Genomic DNA, 12,149 nt, shown 5'->3' on the forward strand with positions numbered 1-12,149 from the left:
TGACAGACGAAGAAAATTAAAATAGTTCAGTTGAATATAAATCACTGCGCGACTGCACAGGACCTACTGAGCCAGTATGTCCACGAGACAGGAATCGACATAGCCATCGTCTGTGAACAATAAAGAGACCTAGACAAACCATCGTGGGATATGGACAGTACTAGTAAAGCGGCGATATGTGAGTGCAGAGACGTCACTTTCCAGGAAAAAATGACAAGACGTAATGAAGGATTCGTATGCGCTAAGGTCGCAGGCGTACACATTTACAGCTGCTATGCTTCACCCAACTAGTCAATAGAACAATTCAGACAACTGTTGGACCAAATAGTACATGATGCTATAGGAAGAACACCGATACTGATAGCAGGCGATTTTAACGCCTAGGCAGTAAAGTGTGGTAGCCAAAGGACGAACGAAAGAGGACAAGCGCTATTGGAAGCATTCGCCCTTCTTGACTTGGTCTTAGTTAACCAGGGATGTTCTTACACATTTCAAAGAGGAGACGCAGGGTCCATCATAGATCTCACGTTTGTCAGCAGCTGCCTAATTGGCTCAGTTAGATCGTGGATGGTTAGCGATCATTACACAAACAGTGACCACCAAGCGATAATAATGGAGATAAGAATATCAAAATAGAGATCCAACGGGAGGGCAACGACAAATAAAGTCGGCTGGAAAACAAAGGATTATGATAACCCATTAACGTCCAAAACAGAGAAATCGTAACTCTGTTTTCAACCGTAAATCTATCACATATTCCACGGATATATTCAAAGCAAACATACTTTTTCTGAAGTATTTTTTTCTCTACTTTCCATTTCTGGTATCAGAATTGCGTATTTTTCACTCAAAAATCCAATATGGCGACGTTTAAAAGAAAAAATGCAAAATTTCGATACTTTTTTTTTTAAATCCAATTTCTTGTTGTGTTAACGTTGAGGACGGAACTCTATTTTTCAACTATGAGTGCATAAATGAGTTGTACTTTAAATTTAGTTTGGTCCCGAATCCAGAAATTCAATATGGCGGCTAGAAAATGGTGCCTGAAGCGCAAAATTTTGCCCAAACTTTCACGAATTTTTTTCACGAATATAATGCATTCGACGAAAAAATCAATAAGAATAAAAAGTGCTTAGAATCAATCAAGGAATATGTCTAAATTTTTTCACTGAGTTTTGAGCAACTTTTTTATATTTGCCAATTGGCAATTTATGACAAATTGGAAAATTTCATCGAATCGTCTCGAAAAAATTCAGATATACTTCTTGGTCAATTCTAAGTACTTTTTATTCTTTAACTTTTTCTTATATAACGCTTTGTTTTTGAGTAAAAAATCAAAAACCTTAAAATTCTTAAGATTTTTTGAAATTAAAAAAAAAATTAAAAACTTTAAAATGTTTTGTTCTATATGCACTTTTTGGTCAATTATGAGCAAATTTACTTCAAATTTGTTCCCGAGTATCTGTCACATTCCAGATGATATGATTTTCGCATTGAAAAATTCTCATTTCTTAGCCGTTGATGTACAACGTTTCCCGACACTTTTTGGCAAAATTCGGCAAATTGAATATAGTAATTAAATTCAGACTTTTTCGATTGAGAATTCAATATAGACGCACTTTTTGGTCAATTATGAGCAAATTTACTTCAAATTTGTTCCCGAGTATCTGTCACATTCCAGATGATATGATTTTCGCATTGAAAAATTCTCATTTCTTAGCCGTTGATGTACAACGTTTCCCGACACTTTTTGGCAAAATTCGGCAAATTGAATATAGTAATTAAATTCAGACTTTTTCGATTGAGAATTCAATATAGTTTATGAAACAATTCCAAAAGTTGCATAACTCAAATTTTTTAAGGATTTTGATTTTTTACTCAAAAACAAAGCGTTATATAAGAAAAAGTTAGAGAATAAAAAGTACTTAGAATTGACCAAGAAGTATATCTGAATTTTTTCGAGACGATTCGATGAAATTTTCCAATTTGTCATAAATTGCCAATTGGCAAATATAAAAAAGTTGCTCAAAACTCAGTGAAAAAATTTAGACATATTCCTTGATTGATTCTAAGCACTTTTTATTCTTATTGATTTTTTCGTCGAATGCATTATATTCGTGAAAAAAATTCGTGAAAGTTTGGGCAAAATTTTGCGCTTCAGGCACCATTTTCTAGCCGCCATATTGAATTTCTGGATTCGGGACCAACGTTAACACAACAAGAAATTGGATTTAAAAAAAAAAAAGTATCGAAATTTTGCATTTTTTCTTTTAAACGTCGCCATATTGGATTTTTGAGTGAAAAATACGCAATTCTGATACCAGAAATGGAAAGTAGAGAAAAAAATACTTCAGAAAAAGTATGTTTGCTTTGAATATATTCGTGGAATATGTGATAGATTTACGGTTGAAAACAGAGTTACGATTTGTCTGTTTTGGACGTTAATGGGATAAGGAGACATTCCTGCTGGCTCTAGAAAAAATACAGCTGTCTGGATCTGCGAATGATAAGGTCGAACAGGTAATGGAAAATATTACCCAAGCCTGCGAAGCAACAATGCCAAGGAGAACTCCCAACAATAGACGACCGACAGTATACTGGTGGGATAAAGAAATCGACGCGGCCCGCAACGACTGTCATCGAACCAGAAGACGGGAACAGCGGGTTCGGAAGAAATACTACAAGACTGGTCGACAGAAATAGACGTCCTAGGTAAAGAAATGAAGAATGCTAAACGGATACTCAAGAGGAAAATCTGAGAGAAAAACGACGGTGCCTGAAAGAGTTACAGGACGAGCTGGACCCCTGTGGGCGTCTGCACCAAGTGGTAATGAAGAAGATAAAGGGAGGTTATATCCGCCCTCCTAAGAGCCCGGAATTGCTGGATCGTATTGTGACCACACTGTTTCCTTTTCAACTGGAAGTAACAGCTGTTCTTGAAGAGAAGGGGAATGACGAAACCATTCCAGCAATCACCACAGACGAATTACTGGCTGCATGCAAAAAAATTGGGAACGACAAGGCTCTAGGCCTGGCTGGCATACCCAATATTGCATTGAAACAAGCTATACAGGCACGCCCTGATGTCTTCGTGGACATGTACAACTCATATCTTGAAAAAGGGACGTTTTCTGTGCTACTACCAAAAGGAGATAAGCTACCTGGAGAAGCTTCCTTATACAGACCACTCTGCATGCATAAATACCCCCGGCAAGATCTTAGAGCGCATCGTCGGCGTTAAAATATCAAGTCATTGAAAAACCAGGCGGACTTGCGGAATATCAATACGGATTCAGGAAAAAACGCTCCACTCTTGATGTCATAAGCTTAGTAATTACCGTCATAAGTAGTAGACACCGCTAAAACTGCAACAGTAGGAAAAAGATGGAAAGGAGGATTCAAGAAATACTGTGCTATTATTACACTGGATGTTAAAAATGCGTTTAACTCAGCCAGCTGAGGCAAGATACAGGAGGCACTAAAAACGAAGGCCATTCTTATATCCAGTAGAAAGAAAATAGAGACAATAACGCTGTTAGTGGACGGACACGAAATAAACTCTCAGCCGACCATTAAGTACCTAAGAATCACCATAGACGCTAGACTAACGTTTAAGAAGCATCTTGAGAGGGCGAGCAATAAGACAGCAAAAGTTGGTGCTGCACTATCGCGACTAATGCCAAATGTAGGTGGGCCAACGCAGGGCCGAAGGTTACCCCTAGCCAGTGTAACTACATCAATTATGTTATATGGTGCCCCAATATGGGCGGACGCTATATTGGTAAAGTCCTATGCACGAAAGCTGTTAACAGTTTATAGGAGAAGTACATTGCGGGTCGCTTCTGCCTACCGAACAGTATCAGAAGATGCAGTGTGCGTGATTTCAAGTATGCCGCCTATTGACCTCCTAGAAACAGAACGAAAGAATATATACGAAGAAAACCGGCGTAGTGACAATACTCAAGAGGAAGTTTGGAAATCCGCAAAGGAACAAACCCTAGCTGAGTGGTAAAGACGATGGGACTCCAGTGGAAATGAGCGATGGACGCACCGCCTCATACCATCTATTGTTGGCTGGACCAATAGACGACACGGGGTAGTGAATTACTACCTTACGCAGTTGTTGAGTGGACATGGGTGCTTTCGAGCCTACCTACACCGCTTTAAAATAAAGGTTAATCCAAATTGCCAAGTATGTTTGGAAACAAACGAAGATGCGGAACATGTCTTCTGCAACTGTTCTCGATACGAAATTAAACGAGAGGGACTCGAGCGGTACCTTCAGGCTAGGGTGACCCCTGAGTCAACGATGACAGCTATGCTCGCATCGAAAGATGGTTGGTGAGCAGTAAACAACTACGTAAAGACTATTATCAAGAAGGTTAGAAATGACGAAGAGAATAGAAGGGAAGAACATGGCAAAACAGCTGAGTAAAACTGTTGCTAGACGAAGTCCAGTAGGTAATAGATACAAAACGGTCCTCGGACTGATGCAGAGGAACGTAGGTCACAGAGTTGAGCTTTCACTCCCCTGCTCGATGCAGAGGAATGTAGGAGCTAGGGTTGAGTACCTCCAAGTGCTCCTCAGATTAATGCTAAGGAACGTAGGTAACTGAGTTGAGCCCAGACTCCCTCACCCGATGCAGAGGAACGTAGGTGTCGGGGTTGAGCTAGTTCAGAGGATGGCCGGTCGATGCTGCTCATAGTAGACGACCGGACGATGCGACAGGAAGCAGACAGCTAGACGATGCAGAAGGAAGAAGACGGCAGGACGATGCAGAATGAAGAAGACGAGTTTGATCCTCAACCCCTAATCACCTTGGTGGATAGGGGATGTACGGAAATGTCAAAATTCAAAAGGAAATCTAAGACGATAAGAATAAGAATGGTGTTGTAGATCGTTGTAGATCAAAAAGGCACTAGAAAATCTAAGCCGCCAAGGGCAAGACCAACCCGACCGGTGGCTCTAATCATAAAAGCTACCGACGGGAAGTCCTACGCTGATATCTTGCGAACGATGAAAGCAGACCAAAAACTGAAGATGCTAGGGGATAGCGTAAATAGGATACCCAAATCGGCGGTTGGTGACCAACTTTTGGAACTCCAACGCACATCGGAAGGGAAGGCAACGGAACTTCGACAAGCGATGCAAGAAGTGCTAGAAGAGGGTGTCATTGTAAGAACCCAACAAGATGTAGAGGTCTTTGAAGTAAAGGATCTTGATGTTCTAACCACTAAGGAGGACATCGTGGAAGCGCTACGGAGGGAGTTTCAAGATAGCGGCTCAAATGCAGTGGAAACAACGACAGTAAAGTCTGTGCGCAAGGCATATGGCAATACGCAGACGGCAGTCATTCTAATGCCAGCAAAAATGGCTCAGCAGATGATCGCAAAGCAGAAAATCAGGATAGGCTGGGTAGTATGCACAATACAAGAGATAAAGCAGAATGCACGTCCACTTCGCTGCTATAAATGTCTAGGATTTGGACATATCGGCAAAAACTGCACAGTAACACAGGATCGAAGTAACCATTGTTACAAATGTGGAGTCAAAGGACATGTAACACCCCGTACAAGCTCCGCAAAAAAAAAGTATAAATAATAAATACTAAATTATATGAAATCACGTTTTAGATTATACAAGAGCATCTTATGCTCCCCCACTCACAATATGAAGCTACGCGCCACAGCTGTCAGCTGAGCTCAAAGCAGCAGTACAACAGCAGTGCCACGAGCCAGCCAGCGGCAACAGCGGCAAACAGCAAGAAAGCGGGGAAAGCGCGCAACACGCGCTTATATCTATATAGACCGAGCGGCGCAATTATAATGAGAGTAGGAGTAGAGAGCGAGCGGCGGCGCGGCGTGCGCATTATATTATAAGTATGTAAATGATTTTTGTATATAGGTGTGAATGATTGTGTGCAAGTATGAATGAGATAATTTTTCCGGCGGCTCGATTCTCGCTCTCTCCATGGCCTATAAAAGGACCCGCACAACTCGTATTAGCTCACTAGCTCCAGCGCAACTTAAGCGCCTAATCTCTTCTCAAGAGCAACTCACGCCTTGAGAAGATAAACGACTTAGAATTATTTCGAATCGTTTCTATACTTATAAAATTTCGAGTCAGGCACGATATCGTATCTTAAAGCGTATCAGTCCTACACTTGTTATAAAATTAAAAACTTGTCAAACACTTATAAAAATTCAAACTAAAGCAGATAACGCAAATTCAATCGTATCTACTTAAAATCTTATTTGTAAAAATCAAAGCGGATTTATTCATATATTATGTGACACTGAATATATGCAACAATTAATGCAATATTCTTATCCTTAAATATAATTTGAATATATTTATTTTGTTATAAAAACTTTTATTATTGAACTAAATTTCCACTACCTGGTATCTCGGACCTGTCTTATATGATAATAATACACTACTATATATAATTACTTTCCTATTTATGATCTGTTGTTAAAATTCGGACGTAGATCAGTAAATGATTACTGCTCTTCTCTAAAAAATTTAAAATCTCATACGCGCTACGGATCGAGAAGAGTCGTGACCGTTTCAAAGTCTAGTGGGTACTTTGCCACCATGCCTGTGCTTGCAGAGCTTGCTTTAGGCAGCTTCAGGACGGTCGTCTTTGCCCAATATGCCGCACCCGATCCGGGATAAACTCTGTATTTTTATAATAAAAACATTTTTTTGTATTAACTTTTTATTTTTTGTTAAAAAAATCAGAAAAACTAAAAATTTTAAATTAAAAAAGCTAAAACTCTGAATCGTCTAATTTCTTTAAACCTCTAGTTATTTAATCAAACTCTTTTGTACCGATGATATGTGAGGCCCGATTGAGTTCAGAGGAGTTGACCATGGTCGAGGAGGCATTCCAGCCACTAAGGTCGAGGTTGAAACAATCATAATGGAAAAAGAAAGATCTTATAGTTCATTTGTGACTTATTCTAGAAGAGCGAACTGACATCCTGGATGAAGAATATATACTTGCCGTAGAGAAAGGCTCCGATGCGAGTCGAACGACCGTGAAGATCGTCTTTGAAATCGATGGGGTTGTCGTCAATCTCGAGTGGTCAGAGCACATCAATTTAAAAACAAGCTCATGCAGAGTGGCCTTTGATCGCATTATTGTGCTTGTTGTTGATCAACTTGGCAATGTTCAGTATCTAGTTCATCGTTGCATTCCTGGGATCCCAGACTGGCCCGTGATCTAGCGCACTACTGTGTCTACCGTCGGTCTTCATACAAAATTCACACGTCGTGATTGAGACGACCTATATGCAAGTGTTCACTCATCGTCCTGGACGACCCTGTACTTTTCATCGTTCTCAGACTCAGTGAGATCATTGTCATAGACGCATTTTTCCAACATATTGTCGGGCAGCACAAGAAAAAAGAAGGTCTCAAAATCTTATTTTATTTCGGGGAAATAAGCGCATGAGGTTTGCAAGAGAGCAGTCGAGATCTTAGAGATCTTTTAATTGAGAGCAAAAAGAAAATAGAAAAAAGATATCGTAGAATCATTGAGAATTTGGTTTTGCTCTCAATTAAAATCTATCATACGTAGAGAGCTGAAATTTTGCATGGTGATTTATTTTAGGCTTTTAAAACAATATATCTACTTGTATTCATCCCAAGTGCTGTAGTTTAAATTCTTATGTAAACACCCATGTGTAAATTTTGCCCCCGGAGCCCTGGTCTTCGGTGTAGATCAGCTAGCAAAGACAGTCAAGTAAAAATTGTTACGCTAGCCTGTTTCCACATGTTAATAAATGAGGGATTTGGTGCAATAAATAATATCACCCATTGTTCCAGTGGACCCTTCGGGTTAGTGTTGTACCTTTATTAAATACTCATTGTTGGAGATTACACTTACATCGTCGGATACGCACAACATGTGCTCGGGCTCTCTATATAGCCATCTTACGCTCTCGGCGGTCGAGCTGCTTCTCTTACTCTATACTCACGCTTTCACACTATACCTATTGTTACCGCTACCGCGCGCTAGTATATCCTGCTTGCTATAGTCGCGCACGCATGCCTGTTCGTATACTCTTTATAGTGTGTACGGATAGTAGCATATAAATTACTCATATCTCAACAAAACTGATATATTACAACATAAAAATAAATTTATATTTATGACCTGTCGTTATAATTACGACGCAGATTAGCAAATGTGAACTACTCTTGAATAAAAACTAAATTCATTTATGCGCACAGGACTGAGAAGAGTGGTGACCGCTTCATACCTAGAACGAAAGCATATTGGGTTTGGCCAAAAATGTTTTTTTTCCCAACTCTTTTTGTGCTATTTGTTACAAAAAGTTTTTTTTATAAAAGTACTCTAGCTATTTTGTAGAAAATTGAATTTTGAACAAATTCACAGTATTTTGAAATTCTAGACAACCGATTGGAACAGTTTAGGATTATAAATTTTAGGATCCAAAACTGTTAAGGCCCAAAAATTATATTCAAGATGTTAAGTTATTGGAAAAAGATGTGAAAGGCTTCACAGCACACGGGGATATTAAGCACTTTAATATAATAGTAGATTTTTCCTTTTTCGACTAATTTGTAGCTGCCGACATCTATCAATAATTTATATGGTTTCCAGATGTACCTGGAAAATTGCGAGTTATAATATGTAACATGCAATTTAAAATGGAAAGAATTAAAATTAATTTGTAAACGATTTCCAAAAAATTCAACTCCAAATGATATAGCTCACACCATCGTTAGACTATTTCACACGAAATTACAATCAACAATGAATTACATAACACACAAAAATAATTTTGGTGAATTATTATTTTCTGTTTATACAGTTGAGTTTTAAAAACGAGTTTTGCAGAATAAAAAAAATTGATCAATGGCATGGACTGGTATTGCTTCAATATTACTCCCAAAAGGAATGACGAGTCATAGAACTTTTCGTTTACCTTTAGATTTGAGAAAATTGAAAATTGCATTTTTACAATTTGAATCTGATAAAGAAAAGTTACGGAAAGCAGATTTAATTATTTGGGACGAAGCTTCTATGATTCCTAAAAAAGCACTAGAAATAGTCGGTTTAACTTTACGTCAGCTATGTGATACTAAAATTCCTTTCGGGAATAAATGAATAGTTTTATAGGAAGACTTTTGGCAAATTCTACCTGTTTTAAAGAATATTAGTAGAACTATTATAATAGCAGAAGCTATAAAAACATCATACCATTGGTTACACTTCCATATTTAAAAATTAAACATAAACATGTGTTTACTCAATAGAAAATTTGCAAAATTATTATTAAAAGTAGGAGACGGAAAAATACAAAAATTTAAAATTCCCTAAGTATGGAAAACGAATGATTTATGTTCAAAAATCTTTGGTTACAGCATAGATATTTCATTAAATAGTGTAATACTCACTTCTCATAATAAATAAACTTATTTTTTGAATTATAAAATCTTAAATCAAATAGAAGTAGAGACAAAAACATATTACAGTGTAGATACTGCAACCTATTAAGGTGTTGATAAATTTGATGATGACATTTACATGAATTTTCTGATCAAAATATTAAGTAGTATTTGTGGAGGATTATCACCTCATAAACTTAATTTAAAATCGAATCTATTATTATGTTAATAAGAAACTTAAGCATAACAGACAGTTTGCGTAATGGCACGCGATTAAAAGTTACTAATTATTTAAGGGGGCACACCACCTTTGAAATTAAGTTTTATAAGCATATTACTGATGTTTTTATCAATTTTTGATTAATTTTAACATAACTATCATGTAACTTTTTTTCTATGAAATTTAAACCAAATCCCCTCATTCATACCATAACTAATGTACTTTTAAACAATATCCTAGAGTTTGAGCTCATTTGGGCCATTCGTTCCTTTGGAATCTTACGGTCAGTGAATTATGGACTCCTTACTATACGTAGGTATTATAAAGGCATATAGAAGGTCTAAAACCATCAGAATAAAGGTAATTATGTCTAAGAAGAGTAAAAAAATTGGTTTATTTATATAAGCATTTATAAATTTTTAATGAAAAATTTTGATTTTGATTTCAAAGGTGGTGTGCCCCCTTAAGTACAATATTGAAGCCAAAATTATAACTCGGGAAAAAATTCGAAATAAAGTTCTTATACCTAGAATTACTTTAAATACCGGAAATGAATCTTCATTGCCAATTATTTTGTACCGGAAACAATTTTCTGTAGTTATAGCGTTTGCTATATGACTATTAATAAATCTTAAGGACAAAGTTTTAATAAGGTAGAAATATACTTTTAAAAACTGTTATTTTTTCATGGGCAATTATATGTATCATTATCTAGATACAAAAAACCTAATCGATTGTTTATTTAAAATAAAAATGAAAATAATTCAGAAATTAAATATGTAGTTTGGAATAAAATCTTCTATCTACACTATATTAAAATTTTATATTTGGTCTATTTTGTAAAAACCGTCCAAAACTCGTGAAAAATAAAAATTAAATTTATCTTACGGTAGATATGTTCTTTGAACGTAAATCATTCAGGTTACCGAAAAAAATGTCAAATGTATCAAATTTCAATTAGTTTTTAGCAATCATAGAACTTTGTCCTTCCGTTCGTCCATCTGGATTTTTTTTTGGCATTTATACAACAAAACTTAATGTATTTTATAAGCAAAAAACTATTTAATGGTGAAGACAGGTACATATCGTCGCTCCGTACGAAGACTAGCACAGTTCAAATTTTCAAACGAAAACTAGCACAACTCACGATTTGCCACGAAGAGAAGCACAGTTCAGAAATGCGTTCAAGATTTGGTCCATGTAGATTGGGAGCTGTGAAAACAATTAAAAAAAAAATAGACGTAATTAATGTTTTTTTTGACACACACATTTATTTATTTATTTACACCAGATAAATTTACATAGTGTTCATAACACTACTTAACCCCGCAGAGATAAACATGGTTATCTGTTTGCAGGTCTGGGCTCATATAACAAAACTTATACAAAATAGATTACTTAAATACTAAACTTAAAACTAAAAAAAGTAACAATCCCTTTATTATTTAGTACAAAACATTTTAAAAACTATTTAACAGTTGGCTTATATCCAATTTTTTATCGCTTTATTTTGAGAGGTTTTCTCAAGATTCAAAAATTTCATTTTATTTAGTAAATGATTGAAAGTTGGCCATAACAATGGCCTTAATGTAATTATTTTTATTGCTAATTCTTTTTTTGTTTTTAGGTATAATAATACTTTTATTCCTAGTGAATCTTTCTGATCTTTGATATTGTTCTTTGAGATCATTATAGTTAAATCTTAAAGCTTCATAGGTAAACAATTGCTCTAGATTCATGGGATTCTCTTGAATGACAAAATTATTTTTGTTGATTCTTTTTATAATTTCTTTCTGCAGTTTTTGTACAAGGTCTCGGTTATTTCGGTATGCTCTTCCCCAAGCGATGATCCTATAGCTTAATTTTGTAAAAAATATATACTGAATATTTCGTTTTCTTAACTATAAATTGGATGTGTTTGTCCCACTTTGGATTATAGTCAAAAACTATTCCCAGATATTTAACGTTTTCAACTCTAGTCATGTTTTTACCCTGAATCCTAATATCAACCTATAGCAACCGAAAGTTATGCAAACAGTCTTATCTATATTTAACGATAAATTATTTACTGCTAACCACTTAGATATGACTAGTAAATATTTATTCATTATTTGTTGAGTTTCACTCCAATTGTCACCACTTGATATTATTGCAGTGTCGTCAGCATACGACATTATGGCCTCCAGGGGGATTTCCTTCAAGACATCATTAATATATAGTAGAAACAGTAGTGGTAGGATTGTACCCTGCAGTACACCTGTATTTATTAAAAATTCATCACTTTCTTTGCCATTTATTTTAACTGTTTGATATCTGTTTTTAAGCTAACTTGTAGGTAAATCCAACGCCTGTCTCCTAATTCCCACGCAATATAGTTTATCTAACAATATCCTATGATCAACCGTATCGAACGCTTTATCTAAATCGAAGAAAGTTACAATTGTCGGTTTACTCCAATCTATATTGTTATACAGTATATTCGTTATAAAATTTAAAGCATTCTTT

At 36.1% G+C, this 12,149-nt stretch overlaps 1 protein-coding gene across 38 annotated transcripts in view; it reads right to left on the reverse strand.

The window, feature by feature from the left end:
* LOC100113758 (AP-3 complex subunit mu-1) overlaps positions 1–12,149 on the reverse strand; it is an 835,720-nt gene that overhangs the window by 235,856 nt on the left and 587,715 nt on the right. Inside the window, exon 1 of one of the 38 annotated variants that reach the window (XM_031933672.1) lies at positions 10,792–10,859. The exons of 36 other annotated variants lie outside the window; for them this stretch is intronic. In XM_031933672.1, the coding sequence (XP_031789532.1) occupies positions 10,792–10,844 (53 nt within the window). In that variant the 5' untranslated portion in view covers positions 10,845–10,859. Of the gene's footprint in view, positions 1–10,532; positions 10,860–12,149 lie in introns of those variants that run through there. One more of the 38 variants, XM_031933693.2, reaches the window with a different exon arrangement.

Source organism: Nasonia vitripennis (genome assembly GCF_009193385.2).
Source record: "Nasonia vitripennis strain AsymCx chromosome 1 unlocalized genomic scaffold, Nvit_psr_1.1 chr1_random0004, whole genome shotgun sequence".
Classification (NCBI taxonomy): Eukaryota; Metazoa; Arthropoda; class Insecta; order Hymenoptera; family Pteromalidae; genus Nasonia; species Nasonia vitripennis.